Source organism: Centroberyx gerrardi, chromosome 13 (assembly GCF_048128805.1).
Source record: "Centroberyx gerrardi isolate f3 chromosome 13, fCenGer3.hap1.cur.20231027, whole genome shotgun sequence".
NCBI classification, from domain to species: Eukaryota; Metazoa; Chordata; class Actinopteri; order Beryciformes; family Berycidae; genus Centroberyx; species Centroberyx gerrardi.
Window position 1 is genome coordinate 11079312 of NC_136009.1, and position 21945 is coordinate 11101256.

A 21945-nucleotide genomic window follows, 5' to 3' on the forward strand; every position below is an offset into this window, starting at 1 on the left:
CGCACCATGGACTTCCGGCCAGCTCATTCGTCCTGCATCATCAAAGTTGACAGCTAACTCCTTAAGTTTGTTAAGTGTGCCTTTTGAGCCAAAACCGACCGTGGACACTGCCGATATTTTTCACCGCCAACATGGTTATACTTACAATGATCGCTCGTGTGGCGGACGGACTGCCGCTTGCTGCGTCGATGCAGGAGGATGAACAGGTATGAATGAAAAGCTAGCTTGTCCATAGCCCCAATACTAGCCATTCTCTTGGAGAGAACATCACACCAAACTCTATTCAAAAATCTTTCAATTTAATGATGGCTTGCTTATCGGCGAGGGTATACCTCCGAAAACATGACGTAAGACATTTTGTGAATCGTTACGGTCTACTGGTAAATTCGGCATATAGATTATCCACCGAGCAGAATTCATTTGATTAAAACACACCCCTTAACATTGCTTTATATCAGTCTTGGATTTTGGTGGAAGAAGATTGTGAGAATAACAGAAGAACCAAATCTAGAAGTTCAAATTACGTTGAAATAATTGTTGCTTGGTGGATTGGATAGCTACACGTCGAACTGAAGAGGGGGTTAACTATTCGTAAAGGGAGTTTGGCGACCCGTGCTCTTAATACAATGGCACGTATTGGGGTACCTTGCCTGTCATTCAGATATGTATCTTGATATCTCTTTCTATATACAGTATGTATTACTTTCTGAAACGTTGAACTTGAACTTCAGAAAATACATGCAGTATGGTAATTCCCAGTTTAAGCTGTAACATGCTTATCCTCATCAGTCAGGAAGAGACCTCCAGCAGTACCAGAATCAAGCCAAACAGCTGTGCCGTAAACTGAACGCCCAGAGTCCTAACCGCTGCACCCTGGAGGCCCGGGACATGGCCTTTCAGTAAGTGAACAGAAGACACAGGGTATTGATTATCTACTCCTCTGCCTTAACTATGTGTGTTTTCTTCAGAGATACAGAGGGGAAAAAAATCTGATCTCTCGCTCCATGGAATCAAAAGTGCATTCATTCTGACTGTCGGTCATTGCATGGGTGTTTTTGTTTTCAGCTATCTGATGGAGCATGGTGTGTGCTACCTGGCCCTATGTGAGGCTGCATTTCCCAAGAAGATGGCTTTTGCGTACCTTGAGGACATCCAAACTGAGTTCCACGACCAGTATGGGAAGAGAGTGCCCACAGTATCGAGGCCCTACTCTTTCATCGAGTTCGGTAAGCAAGTTTTTCTCTTTTTCAGCACATTCAAGAAACATTACAGCTCTTCTAAACACTGCAGAGGGAGCAGCCATCAAGTTGTTTCATCTGCTAATATATATATATATATTGCATCAGACCATTCACATTAATCGATGAAAATTACAAGCAGAAACCATAAAGGACAAAAACCTTGACTGAGCTTAAACCATACTTCCGCTGTTCTAGACACGTACATCCAGAAGACAAAGAAGACATACATTGACAGCAGGGCCAGGAGGAACCTGGGCAGCATTAACACAGAGCTGCATGATGTGCAGAGAATTATGGTGGCCAACATTGAGGAAGTTCTGCAACGTGGTGAAGCCCTTTCTGGTAAGTACACAAAAAAAAAAAAAATACATCAGACGCAGCCAGGTTTCCATCACAAAATAGATTCTACATCTCAAAGGCAATTCCTGCTATTCAATTTAAATAAACATTGATTGATTGTCAATGCTGCCACGCGTATTTGCCAAACTGAATGTACATTTACTACCAAAGAAATATCCAATTAATCTCAACTCTATACTTGTATTTCTTCCAGCTCTAGACACAAAAGCCAGCAATCTGTCCAGCCTGTCGAAGAAGTACCGCAGCGATGCCAAATACCTCAACACCCGCTCCGCCTATGCCAAGGTGGCAGCCGGGGCAGTTTTCTTCATCACTCTCATCATTTATGTGCGTTTCTGGTGGCTCTGATGGACTCTGAAAAAAGGACTTTGAAAGAGGGGAAAATTTGTCTGTTTCCCCTTTTAAAACCAAACATTTAAACTTGTTGCCGTTACATTTCAGTTCTACACAAAAAAAAACACAGTACTTAAAGGGTACCTTAAGGGGGTAATTTACAGTTTGTCCATGTTAAAGAGAGAGTTTCTATGCTTTGTCCAGCTGTGAGTTATGCCATATATATATTATTCTGTGCCATAGATTTGTATAACCAGCCTTCTCTATGTATGAAAGCGAATACTGCCCTATCTACACATCATGGAGAATGGTGTGAGTTAACACAATCCTGTTTACTGGAACAATGAGAGGAGGGGCTTGAGAAGCTATCTGTTTACACAGCGGTAGAGGGGTTTCTTTCAAAGTTTCACCGTGAAGGAGAAACTATCTATCCATATGCAATGGTCTTAAAGTGTGAAAAGTCTTATACTGTGGCAAAAAGTTGTTTATTGTTTACAAAGTGTACACAATTGTAAGAAAGTCTTCTTGGAAATAAGATTATATATTTACCAAATTCTCAGTGTCTGTATTACAACTCTTTGACACAACAGTTATATTTCTATCAATATCACTTAACACTGAAAGTCCCTCCCTTTAAAAAAAAAAAAAAAAAAAAACCTCACTCACACACTCATGCACAAGCACTCTCCCTGTCATACATACAAACCCTATTCAGCCAGCTCATGTTCACACAAAGAACACATTATGTAGAGCGACAACATGGAGTTACAGGAGAAGCGACAGTCACACCTACACAAACCTGGGAGCCGCCCAGTACAACCAGCTTCATGTTGGTGGCCTCTGAGAGGCTCTACTGGAAAAGCTGGGGAAGAAACCACTGAATCTGAATGTTCATGCAAAACTCTCCCAAGAGATGAGAGAGAAGAATTTGCCTGCACCTTGGTGGCCGTGCAAGAGTGGAGTAAAGAATGAAGTGCTGCCAGTAGAATTGACTCAAATGAGAAAGACACCTGGCATAAAGACTCAGCTGGATCTGTCAGCCAAAAGCCCACAGCCACTGTAGCAACACCACATTCTTCATACTACTCCATGCTCTACACACCAAGAAGGAATCCAGCGAGACAGACACTTGACACAAAGCTTCGTACTGCTCCACTGACAAGTCTACATTGTCAATGGAGCAGATCCCAGCTGTAGGTGTTTTGCTTTTCAGCTTTGGGTGAATCGTTAGTCTTTACAAATGTTGACTGTGCATCTACTAAATTGCTATGATGTAATTACAAATGATTGGTGTATGTATTGGTGAACTGAGAGATATATACACTCCTTTATACCCTTTGCTCAAGAGAAACGTAAGTAGTAGTAGTTTGAGGGTGGAGAGAGCAGTTCATATTTTCTTCACAGAATTTCCCAGTTGGTAGGGGATTCAAACTGGTGATCCTCCAGTAACAAGTTCACTTCTCCAGTCTTACATTGCTGCCACCCTTGAAAGAGAGCAGGGCTCATATTCCTGTCCCGCTCCCCAGGGTTGATGGATGGACCACAGGACAACAGATCTACACCACCAGATCAAAGTCGTCCCTCTGCAAAACAAAGACCAAGGCCATTTTTATGTAAATCAACATTAATAGGCAGAAGCAAGCCAAAGAAAAATGTGCTCAAGGGCGTGTTTATGGTAATTGGGCCAATTCAAATATCATACAGTCATTTGCTTTGAAACAAAGTGCTATTACAATATATCTCTACTAGAGCTATTACAGAATGAAATATGTAGTCAGAGCTTAAAAATACCACTCACCTCTTCATTGTAATTCATGACATGCTGCTTGATCTTGGAGGAGTCCACCCAAGTGACAAAATCTTCCATATTTCTGGAAAAGAGTCAGACTTAAGTGACAACATTTTGGGACTAGATTTAACACGTGGTTAAAAAGAAACTCAGATAAGACAAAACAAAATGAGGACACCAACCTTGTGACTAGAAACGCTGGGTCTGTGACGATCTCTGGGCCCACACGCACATCTGAGACAGAGTCAAGGACACTACTGCATCTTTTCACCTTGGATACAGACAAAATCTAAACCTGGTCGCTTAAAGGCAAACAGCAACTACATTCCACTCCCAAAGAAATGTGCAATATTAGTAAAAAAAAAAAAAAAAAAGATGCAGGCATAAACACTTGCACGCACACACACTAATGAAGTGCTGGTGAAGGATACGTCCCTGTTCGATGAAGGTGATGGCCATCTTCAGGTTCTGAGCCATACGAAGATTCAACATGATGCTGGGCAGCCGTCTCCTGAGGGAAACACACAGATGAAGATAGTAAATGGATGGTTGCATTCATGGATTAACTATAAGGTACAATACCATTGGTATAAGGTACAGTGTACCATTGGATTGTGATCAATTTGGTGTCTACTGACTGAACTGGAGTGTGTTTGTGTTTTTGACGATCACATGACATGGGATGATTTACCTGCAGAACGAAGAAGCTGTGACTTTATCTGTGAGGGACAGGTTCTGTTTGGTGGGGATCAGACCGATGCTGTACCTTAGAGAGGAAACAATCCAAATGTCAGTTTTAATATCAGTGTGACGTCAGCACATACAACCAGTTGAGGGTTTAGAATGAGTTGTCATTTTAACACAGATAAAACAGGGCCACTATACTGTCCACAACCATATAAAATCCACAGTGTATGTCCACAGATGTTGAAACCAGCACATCCTCGGCTGATCACACCACATGAAGGCTAAAAACCAGGTAAACAAGGCCATGCTGCAGCACTCACAGCTTCTCCAGCAGTTGATGTGTGCTTTGTCCTCTGAAGCCATCTTTCTCATCCAGGTCACGGATTTTCTGGGCCAGATCTCTGATGTTGCGGCTCAGCTTGTTGTACCTGAGGCATCGGTGCAAAGAAATGCTATTAGCACTGACACACTAAAAAGCCACACAGACATGTATCCTCTGGTCAGCTGATATCCTCTTATTGACTAGTACACTTAAGGCAGTATGGGGAAGGTTAAACAACACATTGAAAAGGAACAGATTTAAGCGACTCCTGTTTTAACACTAGAAAGACCAAGCCACTGGTGATGGCTGTTTTGAATTTTCAAAGTGACATATTTCAGGTTTCTGAATGGCCCTCCATGACTTTCATTACAAAGCTGTGTCAGTTTCAAAGTCACACAGAGAAATAGTAGTTATAATATAGCAATAGTTCATATTTCCCCCCTTTAAATTGTTGTTGGCCTTCAACTAGACCCCCAAAATCCACTGGCCTTTAGTGTTCATTAGCTCGTGTTAGCTGATTTTAGACAACAGCTAGCTAGTATCCTTAGCTGCTAAGACAAGATGGGAACTGAATTTGTAACCAAAACTCGAAATGAGAACGTTAAAAATTCTGTATCTGTAACCAGGCTACCATCTCCACGGCTGAAACACTGACAACGACAACTAAGGTATACTGATGGTGGTCAACAGTGGCCACTAAACGCCGTTGCTCACTTGGTGTAGTCCTCCCTCCTCTCGATGCGAAACCTCCGCAGCACTTTAACCTCGTGCAGGTTGTTGTCCACCTCCCAGTTGATGAAGTCGACCTTCTTCAACAGCTTCTGCTCGTGAAACTTCAACTTACGAACCATTTTGGCACCGTTTAGCCCGCAAGATAAACCCAATCTATTTACAGGACCCTCTGCTACCCATGCAGACTACAGGGGAAGGACAGGAAACACGTGTGCTTCTTCTTCGTCGACAATTTCATGCTGAATATCAAGTCAACGGTGGATGCAGCGCCATCTATCGCACTTCAATAGTAAACATTCCCATTCCGCTCCTGTATCTCTTCACCTTTAATATAATCATGCAGTTAATCATTTGAACCACAGCAGTATTGTTTGATCACAAACTTATAATCTTAACATCTCCTTGTTCCACTAAAGAAAAATCACTATAATAGTCCTATAATATTCTTATAAGGGCTTGAGTTTATAGCGACCTTATCGTAGTTTATGATAGGTTACTTATTTGTGTCTCCCATGGTATCTGTACAGTATTCCTATAGTATTTAAGTTTTGGTGTGTTAATTGTAATATATTCTAAAAATTATTCAGGTCTTGGAAATAGTGGAATATATATTTATCCAGCAGGTGTCACCAAATCCGTGGAGGACGTGGTCCATACAGGTCGATTCACTCAGGACAGGCTGAAGCTCCAGACCGCGTCCCGAGTTCAGACCATACAGGTTCAGACTCAAGATAAAACTCACCGATCCGCGACCGGGTGAGTGACTTTTTTGTCTCTTGGCCGTAAGGTAAAGTTGAAAACCTTATGAGTAGCTTGAGCAGAAAGAAGAGCCAAACAGGGCGAAGATTATCCAGCGAATGAGTGTCCGGACAGTGTCAGCCCAGATCCACATCCTGCAGGTAAACTCTGATTTATTAGACATTTTCATCTGTGGAGTGGGCGCCTTTGGTTGCTCTTGGGGCATGGAGGGGGGAAGTTAGGTTTGCAAATTGTGTTTACAAGAGAGAGATGAGGTCTTGTGAATTATCTAACGTTAAGAAACCTGATATAGATAAGCCTGCAAGTTATGTGCAACTTAAATATGTAGTATTTTAGGGATAGCTCTTGCTGCATTTTGTCTCCTAGGTTGTCATAATGTCAAGACACTTCGTGGGCAGTTTGCTCAAATGCTGTCTTGGTATCAATAGGTGACAGCAGCCTACAAATATGAGTTATAGAGGATAATAAAAGTGTGTGGGCTTTTATGAGAAACACTGTTGCTGTTATTCATTCACTCATTCATTCACTCACTCACTCACTCACTCACTCACTCACTCTTACTCTCAGTCTTGTTTAGGCTGGTTCCTGACGGATCCACATCCTGAACCTTTGTGATGCAACATAAGTTCAATATTTGCTGTTCAAGTCAACTCCCACTAAAACAAATCTAGTTCTCCTGGTGATGATTGCCAAATCAGCTCTTGTTTCACTACAAAGATCCGCTAGTCCACAGCATCAGCTGTTTGCTGGATGAACATATGGTTGGATTTATGAGATTGCTGGCTCTATCCGTACGATATGCAGTCGTGGCACACTCCCTAAATGATCTCAGAGTGTGTTTCAAAGTGTAAAGACATAGGCCTGCTTTTCTGACCTGTTTTTTCTCACTAGTCTTGTGTTACCTGACCTAGGCTCAGTTCTCAGACTGAGAGCTGTCCCAAATATCCTAGAGGTGGAGCACAAGGTGTGGGAAAGCCCACCCTCAGTTGGCCCATAGATAGGCCTGTCTGTCATTTGAGCTGGGCTAGATCACTGTCATCCTCCTGATCTAATGGTTTGGCAAAGTGAAAGGCAATGCTCTCATGCTGTACTGTTACATCTGCACCCTTCTCATTAGGAGTGTCTTGATGTGTAGTGTAAGGGTGACGTCCCGTCTCTGTGGCAGCACATGTGCCTCTGCTGATGCCAAACCCAGTCCAGTCTGCCTAGGAGTGGCGTGTTGGACATTTCCTCTCGCTCCTCCAAAGCAATGCACTGAGCACTGGAAAGTGAAGGGCTTCTTTAGGATTTGAACTGTAGGGAGGCTCGGTTCTCTGCAGGAAGGTAGAGTGGAGGCTTGGGTATATTCCCACATTGCCTTCTTTCTTTGGCTTTAAATGCTTATTGCTAAGAGTGTATGGGTGATATAGACACACTTTAAAAGGACTGTGACTTCTCAGAGGGACACACTTGTTCTTGTACAGCCCAATCCTTTCTTCGAGACATTTTATTTTTTGCATTTCTAAGTAAGAATAAATCACAGTTAGCAGTTTGTTTTTTAGCAAATATTTTATTAGGCTATTATTGTTATTATTAGTAGTGGTAGTTATAGTAGTAGTAGTAGTAGTAGTAGTAATAGTAGTAGTAGTAGTAGTAGTAGTAGTAGTGGTAGTGGTAGTGGTAGTAGTGGTAGTGGTAGTAGTAGTAGTGGTAGTGGTAGTAGTAGTAGTGGTAGTAGTGGTAGTGGTAGTGGTAGTGGTAGTGGTAGTAGTAGTAGTGGTAGTGGTAGTAGTAGTAGTGGTAGTAGTGGTAGTGGTAGTGGTAGTAGTAGTAGTGGTAGTGGTAGTAGTAGTAGTGGTAGTAGTAGTAGTGGTAGTGGTAGTAGTAGTGGTAGTAGTAGTAGTGGTAGTGGTAGTAGTAGTAGTAGTAGTGGTAGTGGTAGTAGTAGTAGTGGTAGTAGTAGTAGTGGTAGTGGTAGTAGTAGTAGTGGTAGTAGTAGTGGTGGTAGTGGTAGTAGTAGTAGTGGTAGTGGTAGTGGTAGTGGTAGTAGTAGTAGTGGTAGTGGTAGTAGTAGTAGTGGTAGTGGTAGTAGTGGTAGTGGTAGTAGTAGTAGTAGTAGTGGTAGTGGTAGTAGTAGTAGTGGTAGTAGTAGTAGTGGTAGTGGTAGTAGTAGTAGTGGTAGTAGTAGTGGTGGTAGTGGTAGTAGTAGTAGTGGTAGTGGTAGTGGTAGTGGTAGTAGTAGTAGTGGTAGTGGTAGTAGTAGTAGTGGTAGTGGTAGTAGTGGTAGTGGTAGTGGTAGTAGTAGTAGTGGTAGTGGTAGTAGTAGTAGTGGTAGTGGTAGTAGTAGTAGTGGTAGTAGTAGTAGTGGTAGTGGTAGTAGTAGTAGTGGTAGTAGTAGTGGTGGTAGTGGTAGTGGTAGTAGTAGTAGTGGTAGTGGTAGTAGTAGTAGTGGTAGTGGTAGTATAACTCTGGTACACTAAATCATCTCCATGAACTTAAAGGTCACTACAGGTCTATATTACATGAGTTTACATACTCGTCAAATAGCACCACTTAGGTTGTGAATCACAGTTTGCTGATCACATTTCCTCAGGCAGGTTGTTCCAAAGGTGCCCCAGGGGCCCTGATTGTAAATGCTGATTGTAAATCCTTTTGTCTTGGAAAATTGCTTTATCAGTAGATTTAAGTCTCTGGATCTGTTAAAAACTCCTCAATATAAACTGGGGCCAATACAGTTATTGCTTTAAAGGTTAACAGTAAAATCTATTTATAAAATCAATCCATAAAATCAGTTCTATGAAGACTACTTGGATTCGTGAGCAAACACAGCTGTGTATCATCAGCATAGCACTGAAAATAAATATGTTGACAAAATACATGAGGGAATATAGAGATAGTGATCAAATAAGAGCAATACAGTACAGCAAATAAATAAATATGATACGTCTGTTATATGCTGATTTAGTTCAAACTTTTTCAGCATGTTGGAAGACAGCATGGGCCCCCTATTGGCCAACAGAACTCTAGCTTTTCCATTTCTCCCTTTTCCTCAGGCGTGAATTGAGTTCCACCCATACTGGTTATCTTCTGGTCATTGTCATCAGCATGTGGCAAGTGGCACAGCTTTCAGGAAAACTGGTTTGTGCAGAGTTTAAGATACAATCAAACCGGTTTTTAGTGCTTGATGGCCATGGTCACAACAGATTAGCTCGGGAAAACCGTGATTCCTTTTTCCACATAATTGGAGCTAAGATCAAAATGTCTCAAGAAGACCCGCAGCCAGATATGAGCCCACTTGAGGGAGCCACGAAGGAAGCCACTCCTGACATTAAGGTACACCTAAAATATTTCAGTTGGGCGTATGGAACTGGAGTAAGTATCAGATGGTATGAATGTGGCATTATTTTAGCAAGTGCCATAACACTGTAATGCTGACGGATTTCCCAACTTATGAGCGATAGTTGGGTGACAAACTGCAGGGTTGCTGTGTAAGAAAGTAAATCAGTAGCTAAACATCTGAGAACATCTGTAGAAATGTGAAAATATGTCGTCACTATTCAATATTCAAATGTTCATATTCTGTAAACGTGTGCAGTGATCCCTGCAGGTCATTTTCCAGCAACATAGCCCTCTTCTTCCCCCCTATTCATACTGGGCTATTTAAACTGCAGGCCAATGTGTTATTTGTTTGGATCATATCGCAGAATGACAGTTTTTTGCTGAATGTCCTTTGGTTCACAGTTTCTGACACGTCAGCGACTTGAAAAGGATGCATATTTTGCATATGCATATTTTGCTTTTTTTAATTTTCTTCTGTAAATGAAAGCTGATTTTGTCTTTCATAGTGCAAAGGGTGGGTTCATGGCTACTTTTCAGTGCCCTTCCCCTCACACACACACACACATTAACTCACACAGACAGAGGGGGATTGTGCGGCCATGCCCCACTGCTCAGAGCCACCAGAGGGGCTGCATAAGGAGGCCAGTGTGTTGAACACACACCACACCTCTGTTCTGTCATCGCTACCTTGGCCTTCATGGCTTGTTGTACATCTCCTCTTTATAATAGTAGGATTTATACAGTAGAAATTATATGGCTGTTGGACTTTGTCTCTCAGGTTTCCAGTAAAACTGTTATTCTGTCCCATTTCGTCAGTGCCTTCACTGCACATTATTTTCACCATTCGTTCTTATGCTTGAAATAAAAGAAACGTGCAGAAAGGGTAAGAAGGAAATGCAAACTAAAAGAAACTGCTGCAAATCACAGTATTGTGGTCGGCTGTGTTGGAGGCACACAATGACACAATGATTGTGTTCAAATATTAATGGTGGTACAGAGGACCGGAGTAAGCTGGTAGAGGTGGTGGGAGGGGAGCGACGGCCATATACAAACAATCCACCAAAGCCAGTCCCAGTCATGAGTATCCTCACATCTTCCAGAGGCCTTGTAAAAACCAGGGAAGGTCCCACGTCACTTCCTCCCACTGCTGTGACAGGAGGAGGCGGCTACCAGCAGACCTCTGCTTTTACAACCTAGGAGCAGCATTACCCCAGCAGTCTGGTATGGTGTGCCTGTTTAAACATTTTGCGTTGCGCATTGGAGGATTCTGTTGATTTTCGGGGCGGAGTGGACGAGGTGGCAAAGGAAAGTGGTAGCAGCTAAGGTGATAAGATGCTTTAATAAGGGGAAAGAAATGCCACAGAGCACAGAGTGAATGATAACTGTTATTGTGAAATAGCCTTCTGAACCTTGGAGTTATGAGATGGCTAATAATTGTCATACTACTAATAACCTACCCATAAATGCATAACAGGCTATGAATAATGCAAACACTGGGAAATGTACTTTCTTGACTTGTTTTAGCTCATGGTAAATAGATTAGTCAAACACTTGAGTCTCTACAAGGACGGTGGCTTCTGAAGAAAAAACCTTTGATTTTGGTGAAAATGGCCTGTGAATGTTCAAATTGAGACATGACATGATAAAATGTGTGTGTGCATTATGAAAGTGCAAAATACATTATTAAACAAGTGATAGACATAATCAGATGTGACTAAAAACCAAATGTCCTTGTGGCAAAGTAGCGCTTAATTTCAATATCCCAACATTAGAGACCCCAACATATCGATGACCTGATCATATGCTGAGCTGAGCATAATGTCACACTCATTACAGTCACTACTAGGACTATGGTTTTAATCAAATATTAATTCAGTCCAGCTTTATTGTCCCGGAGGAGAAATTCTCCTTGCAGCCAGGTGCATAAGAACAAGCATAAAAACATATGAATGTAAACACACAAAAGTATGTAAAACATAGCAAAAGACACAAAAATCATGAATTAAGATCTTCATCCAGCATCAAAATAAACAGCAATAACCATGGACTCCTAACTGTCGGACAAAAAATACATTACTGTAACCAGTTAAGCAATTTAATGGTACGTACATAAGAGTTCCTCCAGCTTCCTGGGAAAGAGTAGTTGTTGCTAACCTTTTTTGCATAATGCAAATTATTATTAGTGTTATTATTATTTGTCCAATCTTTGTTCTGTGTCTGCTGCTGTCCCTGGACTGCAAAGTGGTCCCAGGAATGTTCAACACATGCAGCCTCAGGCTAGATCTTTTAGCTTTACTACTCTTTAACTACCTTTAACCACCTACTAGCATTCCAGATGGCTGTGTGTTCACTCTCTCCTCTCTTGAACTCTTCAGCCTCCTCCCTCTCTGTGCAATTTACCGCCTCACTCTGTTTTCCAATATTGCCACAACTGTCACTCCCCAGTATTCTCATTTTCTGGTGCTGCTCTGTCTCTCATGCTCTGTTCATCAATTGTTTTTCATATTTTGATTGATTTCCTCAGGGACGTCAAAGCACAGCGTTGCACTGTAACAAAGCCTTTGCTCTCTTTTGTCTCGCCACTTCTAACCGTGTGTCTTCTTTTTCTGTCCGTCCGTCCTGAAGGCCCCCTTATTGTCCTCTGACTCCAAGGAGGCGTCGTCCGCAGCCGCCATGTCTTCCTCCCACTCCCCGAGGCTGAAGTACATGTCTCTGGGGGTGCTGGTGCTGCAGACCACCTCCCTGGTGCTCACCATGCGCTACTCCCGCACCCTGAAGGAAGACGGGCCCCGCTACCTGGCCTCCTCCGCCGTGGTGTCGGCCGAGGTGCTCAAGATCCTCGCCTGCACCCTGCTCGTCTTCAGAGAGCACAGTGAGTAATGCGGGTGGGGTGGGTGAGAGTGTGTGTTGGTGTGGGGGGGATAAGGGGATGGGATCTCTCTCTCTCTCTCTCTCTCTCTCTCTCTCTCTCCCTCTCTCTCTCTCTCTCTCTCTCTCTCTATCTATCTCTCTCTCTCTTTTCCCTCAGTCAGTTTCCAAGTGTAGATTTGGCACTAATGGGTACAACTTCTCATATAAATGTTACTCCATCTTCTGGATGCCAGGTCCAGTCTCTCTCTCTCTCTCTCTCTCTCTCTCTCTCTCTCTCTCTCTCTCTCTCTCTCTCTCTCTCTCTCTCTCTCTCCTTCTTTACTCCATAGGTGGTCCCTAAGTTCCCCTCCCTCACCGGCACACTCTTGTCTCTCTGCCAGATCTCAATGTGCGGGCGTTGCACCGGCTCTTGAAGGAGGAGATTGTGAACAAGCCCATGGAGACCATGAAGCTGGCCATTCCTGCAGGGATCTACACACTGCAGAACAATCTGCTCTATGTTGCCTTATCCAACCTGGACGCAGCCACCTATCAGGTTATACTTGAATATGCTGATTGAAGTCCATTGCGTGTGTGTGTGTGTGTGTGTGTGTGTGTGTGTGTGTGGCTGAGGCACAGCAGCACGTAAAGGCACAAACGTGACATTATTAGATTTAAACACACTCCCGCTGTAACTCCCAGCACTGGTTAGTAAACACAAAAAATGTGTGTGTACACAAGTATAAAAGGTACGAAGGGCAAACCAGTTCTTTTCAATATGGGTGTGTGTGAATAGTGAGCTTTCCAAGTTTGCAAAGGAGCGTGGCATATACTGTAGTATCACTGATGGTTTCCTCATTCCCTTCACATTTGTATATCCTACATGTGTACTCCCTGTTTGTGTGTTGTTGCAGTGCATGTGCTGCTGCTCTCTGTCTGAGCGGTGTGTGTGTCCTGTGTGGCATGCAGGTGACGTACCAGCTGAAGATCCTCACCACCGCGCTGTTCTCCGTCTCCATGCTGGGGAGGAGGCTGGGCTTCTACCAGTGGCTCTCCCTGCTCATCCTCATGGCCGGAGTGGCTCTAGTGCAGGTAGCAGACACTGCGAGCCTGAAGCCACAGCGCTCCACTGTTTACACATGCTGCAATGGAAAGTCCCAGTGCAGATTACAGACACAGAAACGTTTAGCTGGTGTGTGATTTCTCGGAGCAGGACTAAAACTAAAACTAAGAAAAAAACTAGGTGTTAAAATCATTCGTGGTGAACTGAAATAAAAATGAACACGAGACTGTGAAAAAACTAAAACTTTTCTAACTAAAATAAAATAAAAAATATATGTGAAATGTTTTTAGCTTTCATCTTTTTGTTTATGTGCAGGGTAAAATTCTAATTAAAAATGTAAATTTAAATTTAAACTTAAATACATTTTAAGAAGAATTCATGGTTTGTTGTTTGTATCAATACCTGTTGCAAATACCTGTACTCAACTTCTATCATTATACATTCAAAAAATACTGCCCTTACCAAAAATACTGAAACTACTTAAACTAAAACTACTGAAGCAACAATGAAAACTAAACTCAACTGAAATTCAAATAAAAATGGATATATGAAAATAGGAAGTTGTTGTTTCTGAATGTATGGATGTACTGATATATATTTATTCGCCCCTCAGTTTTTTTTATTTAGTCGTACATGAGTTCTTCGACTCATACCTGGCTGTATGTTGTGTCCCCCTCCTAGCCTTGTGTGTTTAGTCCTGTGTGTTTTAATATCCGCAGTGGCCCACAGAGTCTGTGGACGGGCCGGAGCAGAAGCCCCTGTCTGCAGGCTCCCAACTGGCGGGGCTGATGGCTGTGCTGGCAGCCTGCGTCTCCAGCGGCTTCGCTGGGGTTTACTTCGAGAAGATCCTCAAGGAGACGAAACAGAGCGTGTGGGTCCGCAACATACAGCTAGGTGAGACACAGTGTGGTGTGTGTGTGGCGTGGACTGGCGGGGAATGTGCATGGTATGTGTGTGTAATATGGTGTGAAGCTCATTTGCTTGCTTCTTTACCCTAAGTCAGATAGCTCAGTCTCCCATTGACTGATTACTTGTTGCCTTGCATTATTTGTTCCAACAAAAATATGCCAGAACACACAATACAAAAATCTCTTAAATGCCAAACCCCGCCTCTCTGACTCCCTCTTTCTCTGTCTCTCTTCCAGGTTTATTTAGCTTTGTGTTTGGCTTAATAGGAATGTTAGTGTATGACGGGCAGAAGGTGAGAGAGTCTGGAATGTTCCAGGGCTACAACAGCATCACCTACACAGTCGTGGTCCTACAGGTGTGAGACATTCATCATTGTGTTTCTCTTCACTCTCACTTAACATTAATTTACAGATGTATTTGTGACAATGCTATAGAAATGCTTTTATCTTCATCTTAACAAGTCATTTAGTCTATTATTGAGTCCTAAAATCGTAATTTTCTTAAAATAAGTGAAAAAATCTGCCAATAGGGTTAGATCATTTCACTCGTTTCCAATACAAATCAACTTGTTTCAAGAATTTTGTAGAATCAAATGTCATTTTAAGATAAGATAAGATCTTACGGCTAAATATGAGACTGAATGACTTGTTAAGATGGACTTTTTTTGCAGTGTGTACATGTGTATATGTGTGTCTGGTTGTGCTTGTGTGTTTGTATCTGTGTTTTCACAAGAATTAAGTCCATAATACATTCAAACTCTTTGTGCTCTCTGTTGTGTGTTTGCAGGCTGTGGGTGGGTTGGTCGTTGCAGCCGTCATCAAATATGCAGACAACATCCTCAAAGGATTTGCCACCTCTGTGTCAATTATCATGTCCACACTTATTTCTTATTTCTTGCTGGAGGACTTTAACCCCACCAGGTAAATACATGCATGCTCACGCACACCCACACAATCTGCCTACCCTTGTTTTTTGCTTTACAAACAATGAATCAGAAAAGGCATTACATCCTGGTTTTTACATGACATGGAGACCACAAATGGTCTTAGACTAACCTAATTTCATCCCTCTTTCCTTCCTCTGTCTCTTTTTCCTCCTTCCCTCTGCCTATCCATCAGTGTATTCTTCCTAGGGGCAATGCTGGTCATTGCTGCCACATTTCTCTACAGCTACGAGCGCAAACCTGCCAGTGGTGCCGTCAAAGTATAGATGAGAGACACTGAGAGAACTTCACTACCTCCTGAAAAGAAGAGAAGACAGCGACCCGAGACAGACAGAGCAGGAGTCCATGAACTACGAAAGCACTGGACTAGAAATTAAAAATAGAGGAAAGGTGGAAGTGGTAAGATTTATTGCCAAAAAACCATAGGAATACCGTTGGAGACTGTTGTTACTCAGGGGGAACGCAGACTGGCTGAGCCCATCGCTCTTCTGGAACAACGCTGCTGCTGATTTGCACAAAAGATGGGGGTCAAAAATGTGAGAGGAACATTTGCTACTTATTTTTTTGTAAGGCTTTTCTCAAATCAGAGTGGGTGACAGGGGTGTAGTGGCGCTTAATTCCCATGCTGACACACATTGTTGCAGTAATACGAACATATTGTATGTTGGTTTTAATCAATGAGTTAAATCCTAGAACTTTAAGGACAATTTAAAGGGACTAAGAGGAAAACATGGATGAAACCAAGACCTCACTGCCAGTTGGAAAATGCTATTTTTATAGTTTTATATATTTAACCATATATTTATGTATTGTGGGATAGGGGGAAAGGGGTGTGTTTTAAAAGTGTGTATGAAAGGGTTTTGATGATATTCAAAGCAGCTCCCTGCATCTTTGATGGAGCGTTCCCTCTAGTGGTGGAAAGGGGGAGCAACTCATTTGCTGCAAAGAGGAGGGGTTACTTCTGTTCGGAGATGCTGAATGTCCTTTTTTACATGAGATGAGATGGGATGCGAGTGCTTTGACCTTGCTGCTTATAGTCTGAGCATTAATATCAAACGCACACATTCAACTGTTATTTAAATGGAGAAAATGTCTTTTTATGAAAGAACAAACAAATAAATTAAGGTGTCTGTTATGTTCAAAGAACTACCTCTGCCTCGGTCTTTCTTCGTACTTCAAAGTGAAATAAATGGATAAATTGGAGCCATAAATACACACACACACATGCACACACACACACACGCTGCGGCACACCCATGAATATTTTGATTCAGCTGTTTTTTTGGTTCCAGTTGCAGTGCGCTCGGAAAAACCAAACCAGTCTCTATAGCAACAGATGGCTGAATAGGCTTGGGTGCATTGACAAAGGTAGATAAGCTGAATAAATATAACCCATTTCAACTTCTTTGGGTATTTTACATGGTAGTAACGGCCATTTTTATTCAAGAATAACCCCGACATATAAAGACAGACTTAAGGCAGATGAACGAAAAGTCATCTTTCTTATTTTGCTCATTTTTCCTCCTGTCTTTTTGTCGACACAGTCACACCCAGGTCTTTGCATAGTTATGGAGACTCGGAGCAATAGGAGTATTTTGGGATGGAGCTATGTGATGAGGTGGACAGACAGGGGAGAAAAAGAGCAGGCAGATGGGAAGGTGAGGCCTGAACCTGGAGAGAGGCACAGATGGAGGATGAGTCATGTGACTTGTGTGTGGAGTGGCAGGCAGGGACTTGGAAAGGGACCAGGAAGAGGAAGAGCCACTGGACAGACTGAGCTACGACACAGGAATGCCTTATTCTGTGCTTCTCTACAGAAAGCTTGCCATGGCCCTATTTCTAACTGATAAACAAAATCAATACTGTGAGGAGATACTATGGTATGACCCAATTCCAACCTGATATACACACCGTCAATAAATTGTGGTACTGCTCCAGATCAGTCAGGTCCAACCCCCACACTAAAGAATCTATCAAGAATAGATTTGGATTCCCTTGTCCCAGGATGATCCATATATTAACATTGTCTTGCCAGAACACGATGGCCCTATTACAAATAGGGTCCATCCCCAAATCCCCAGATGATAGCCTGATCCATATCATGTCAGCCTCTTGCTCCTTCTCTTGATATTCAGAGATTCTATACCAAAACAATCCAGTGATTGACATGTGTTATGATATGCTAGAGACATGACCCAGTGCCATATCAAATCTAACCTTGGTCTGAATGCAGTTTGGCCCCATTCCAACCCATACTGACACACAATATACCCTATATCTTTGGTATGGCTCTATTCCAAACCCCTTGCTCTGATGTGTACGGCCCTGATATCAGCCTCTTGTCATAAATGAGATTGTATGGCACGAGTCCAAATCTAATACTTGGCATTTAGTGTGACTGTGATTGAAAGCATAGATAACTCCATTTATTCAAAGTGGTAACAGCCATCTCACCCTGTAATAGTCTGTCACTCATATGATACAATATCAGTTGTGCTACTGAGGCGACGGGTACAGAAGCTACCGTTTGAGTTGAAAATATGTCGGTGCATAAATCCAATGCATTAGCAGAACTCCAGTAAAGACTACGGCAGATGTTTTTTCCAGACCTTTATGCCAAGTGGGTGCTCTTAATACAATCTGACTGGTGTGTGTGTTTTATCTTAACCTAACAGAAGATTCATATAATACTTTGTCTCTTTTAAAATTTCTGAATGCATCCTTTAACTGTGGTATTGAATGTGCTAAAGGCCTTTATTGGCACTGACGAGGTTTATCCAGCCTGCAGGATTTTATGGCCGACGCAACTTAATTTTCAATCAAAATGTCTTCAGGTATCAAGTTATACAAAAGAAATGCTATTCTTACGCCTCTCAGGGACAGTTTTTCTCTCTCTCACTCTCTCATGCAATAAGATCTACATAAGGATGCAGGATGCAGTTCTCTTTGTGGTCTTATACTTCTGTGGTACATCTAAAAACAGTGTTCCTCCCTTGCCAAAGGGCAAGCAGAACTCTAATACAGTCCAAAACGTGTCTGGGCCAAACAAGCCTTGATGCAACACGACCCGCGACACCAGTTCTCAGTAGACGTCCAACCTGACACCTCGCTGTGCCAGATCCAAGACATAATATCCACTCTGATTCGTCATAATGGTCTGGTTAAATCTTCCTATGATAATGAGCCGCTGGCATCTTGAGCACAGGGAAACCATCAATTCTCTCTTCTCCGGTAGGCGTCATCACTTCATTACTCCCAATGACATCTCTCCCTTTCTCCGAGAGGGAACAGTTACTTTGTCTTTGCCATCGACCCCCTTATTTTGGGGGTATAACCACTAGCGGCGCCCCTCTCCTGGGCCTCCACATTAGCACTTGGGCATCGTTGGCGTTCGGCCTCCCCAGCGCGTTGGGAGGGATGGGCTCCTGGTAGTTGAGGATGTGAGGCTGCTCCTGGTGGGGACGGCCCACCAGCGAGGCCCGTGAGCCTAGGGGCATGTCTGGGTCCACAGCAATGTCCACCCGCATCCGCCACCGCACCGTCTGCAGCACTATGCGCTCCTGGAGGAGGAGGAGAAGAAAGCATAAAACTGTGTATGAGACTCCATATGAGTACCATGAGTGGTGCAGTCTATGTTAAGTTCATGAAAATTGTTTTCATCAATTGATTATGCATTATGTTCTCTGCTCTGGCAGGTGGAGACAAATGTAAATATATAAAAGCACCTTCGGACTGATAACCATTATGGTTAAAGGAGCAATAAACTAATCAGATCAAATGACAAGAGATATGTAGTTAATGGATATCCTAATAAATAGTGTATTACTTATCTGTTATCTTACAGGAGAGCGAGCAGTGACTCTTTAAGTAATATGTTTTTAATTGAGACAGCAGATAAAATGAAAAAGATACAGAGGGGTTGGTAGACACAACAGGAAGGCTTTAATGTCAGTTTCCTGACACTAGAATATTAATTTCAACATTGTCTCTAGGCAATACAAAAATACGAGACTGTTCTGTTCTGTTCCTGTTAAATGATAAAGCAACAATAACAAAAAATAGCCTGACTACCTTCCTTATGATTTCCTGGAAGAAATATGTCTCTCCTACAAAGGCATAAACTAAACACACTCTTGACTACTGTACACATTTGGGATGCCATATGCTCTACTGCAGCCTTGATAGGCCATCATAGGGCTATGGGCAGGCTTGATGACGGCAATGATGAAGCTGTAGTACAGTAGAAACTTTGTAAATTACACCAGAGAGGAAAATACAGGAGCTGGTACTGTCACAGCCAGACAGTAATGAGGATGTGATGCCTGAGCAATCACAATTTCCAAAGCTGTGTAGCCAGTGTTCTTCATTCTAAGTTGGTAAAACGTGTCAGTGTGTGTGTGTGTGTGTGTGTGTGTGTGTGTGTGTGTGTGTGTAGTAAGGACACACAATACTGACAAAATAATCATAGTGTGATTTTTTTTTTTTGTCTGAATGTTGTGATTAAGATATGAATTTGATACATGTGGGCACAGCTTTCTTACATAACAACATCAAAGGTTTTCTCCTGCATGCAACTTGACATATCATTCAGGGAGTGTGAACGGCACAAGAAGAACACTTTGTTTTGGAAGCTGCCTGAAACACTTTTCCCTCTGAGAAAATCAGAAGCCTCTTGCATTATAGAAATTGCAGTTGTAAATGATGCAATTTTGATGTAAGTGCTTCAATCACTGTTAAGTTGTGTTTTCAAGTGGTCCCCACACACTTGAAACTTGTTTTTTTCTTCTTCTCGCCCGTACATTAAACCTGAGTGGTTGGCTGGAGCTTGTCCTACCTTGGTGACAGAGTTCATGGCCACCAGCCAGGTGATGAAGCTCTGGTCCCGGGTGATGTGGGTCAGCATGGGCGTGTTGCTGTTGCTGATGGGCACCGCCCAGGTCACACTGGGGTAGAAGTTGTCGTTCATGCTGACGGTCAGGCGGGACGGCTTGGACGTGGGGCCGGTCAGGGTGACTGTCTCAGTGGTATTGCCGTACCAGGGGTAGCTGACGCCGTCCGAGTCGCTGATGGCCTTCACCCGGCCCTCCCGCAGCTCTGGTAACTCCCAACTGGACCTGACAGAGGACAGAGGAACACAGAGGGAGAGGCTTTAATGACAGAACCAGGTTCAAGGTTGTGGTCTGTGTCCTGTGTTTATGTGTGTGTGTGTGTGTGTGTGTGTGTGTGTGTGAGAGAGAGAGAGAGAGAGAGAGAGAGAGAGAGAGAGAGAGAGAGAGAGTGGGGGTGGGGGTTAGACAGAAGTTTATGCATGGGTGTGCACATGCAAACACAAACCCCCCTTACACACACACACACGCACACAATGAACTATTTCCATGTGACCTGCCACCCACCCACACACACACACACACACACTCACATGCCAATGTCACCGTAGGTATTGTAGAACTCCATCTGGGTGCAGGCTTGGATCCAGCCCACCACCCAGGTCTCATTGCGGGGCACAGGAGGCATCACGATCCCCGCCGAGGCCCTGAAGTACGGCGTCTTGTAACGGAGCACGATGGGTGAGTTCTCCTCGATGATGGTCGGACACTGGTCAATGGAGGCCGACACCTCGTACACCACAATGTTCTCCCGTCTGATGCGCGGCTTGCATGCGATGCTCTGAATGCAGCCCATAGCGCTGGCGAGTAGCAAAGTAAGCAGAACCAGAGAAGAAGGGAGCGAATGATACCTGGCCAGAATGCACATCAGTCCCCTCCGGGTTCCACCCTTGCCCGAAGAGCAGATCAATCCTTTAATTGCCCATCACCGCTGATTGGTCGAGAAGAAAAGGGAGACAAAAATAACGGCATCACTTCGGGAGTAAACGTAAAGTCACCATTGATCACACATAAAACCATCCGGCATCGTCTCTTCGTGGTACATGGGATGGTATGAAGGTGAGAGCGCAGTGGGGAGTGGGGGGAAGGTATCACAGATCTCCGCAGCCTCCTTCCCCCGGTCTGTCTGCTGACTGCCGCACTGCCCTTGGTGCTCGTCCCCAGAAACTGCAATCCGGCCTCCCCTGGGCTGCTGCTCCGCCGTGTGTCTGGCGGCTCTTTTATTCCTTATCGAGTCCACGCGTCCGGCCGCACGTCGGTGCCCCTTGATCCTGGTGGTCTGGTTTCGGCTCTGCGCTGTCATGTCAAGTGGCGACAGGGCAGCAGGTGCGTCAGAGGGGGCTGGATGCCTTTGTTTGCTTGGCTCGTATTAGCCCTACATTTGCGCGGCGCCCTCAAAAGAGAAAAGGCGAGATAGGTGCTCGCCACAGCTTCATCACTTTGACCCTACTGCAGCGTGAAAAGAAACTTCCCCAAATGCGCGAGGATGTGACTCATCGCGGAGACACAACGGGGCTATATTTTAATGTTTTCCTCGCAATGTGCTTCCATTCTTAGGGATGCATGAATGGTGCATCATGAATGGAGGCAGCGAGGCAGCGTATAATGTGCACAAAACAATGAATATACCCAGCCGCTCAAACGCCTCTCGGTTGCTCGACTCATCCGTACTCTGTGTCCTCGACCCGGTGAGCATCACGGCTCTAAACCGCTCGGAAAGCAGAGCATCTTAGCCGCGGGTCGCGTTGTTCGG

At 43.6% G+C, this 21945-nt stretch overlaps 4 protein-coding genes across 5 annotated transcripts; 2 read left to right on the plus strand and 2 right to left on the minus strand.

The window, feature by feature from the left end:
* The first annotated feature begins 20 nt into the window (after positions 1 to 20).
* On the plus strand, positions 21 to 2581 carry sec22ba (SEC22 homolog B, vesicle trafficking protein a). The gene is made up of 5 exons (XM_071908033.2): positions 21 to 206; positions 790 to 899; positions 1066 to 1226; positions 1437 to 1583; positions 1795 to 2581. The coding sequence occupies exons 1-5, from the start codon at positions 132 to 134 to the stop codon at positions 1947 to 1949; spliced, it is 648 nt and encodes a 215-aa protein (XP_071764134.1). The 5' UTR covers positions 21 to 131; the 3' UTR covers positions 1950 to 2581.
* On the minus strand, positions 2573 to 5663 carry imp3 (IMP U3 small nucleolar ribonucleoprotein 3). Its single transcript, XM_071908013.2, has 7 exons — positions 5447 to 5663; positions 4731 to 4838; positions 4415 to 4489; positions 4155 to 4234; positions 3906 to 3957; positions 3733 to 3805; positions 2573 to 3517 (listed from the first exon to the last, which is right to left on the minus strand). Exons 1-7 carry the CDS (start codon positions 5581 to 5583, stop codon positions 3491 to 3493), a joined length of 552 nt encoding a protein of 183 aa, XP_071764114.1. The 5' UTR covers positions 5584 to 5663; the 3' UTR covers positions 2573 to 3490.
* A 529-nt stretch (positions 5664 to 6192) lies between these two features.
* On the plus strand, positions 6193 to 16455 carry slc35a3b (solute carrier family 35 member A3b). 2 transcript variants are annotated; one of them, XM_071908001.2, is made up of 8 exons: positions 6193 to 6363; positions 12167 to 12413; positions 12793 to 12947; positions 13361 to 13483; positions 14174 to 14348; positions 14600 to 14718; positions 15150 to 15283; positions 15482 to 16455. In XM_071908001.2, exons 1-8 carry the CDS (start codon positions 6322 to 6324, stop codon positions 15570 to 15572), a joined length of 1086 nt encoding a protein of 361 aa, XP_071764102.1. In that variant the 5' UTR covers positions 6193 to 6321; the 3' UTR covers positions 15573 to 16455. The 2 variants fall into 2 exon arrangements, with proteins under 2 accessions (XP_071764102.1, XP_071764101.1); XM_071908000.2 differs by lacking the exon at positions 6193 to 6363 and adding an exon at positions 9388 to 9535.
* Positions 16456 to 18623: 2168 nt separating this feature from the next.
* Positions 18624 to 21060, minus strand: fam78ba (family with sequence similarity 78 member Ba). The gene is made up of 3 exons (XM_071908038.2): positions 20726 to 21060; positions 20141 to 20420; positions 18624 to 18866 (listed from the first exon to the last, which is right to left on the minus strand). The coding sequence occupies exons 1-3, from the start codon at positions 21058 to 21060 to the stop codon at positions 18624 to 18626; spliced, it is 858 nt and encodes a 285-aa protein (XP_071764139.1).
* Between the last annotated feature and the right edge of the window lie 885 nt (positions 21061 to 21945).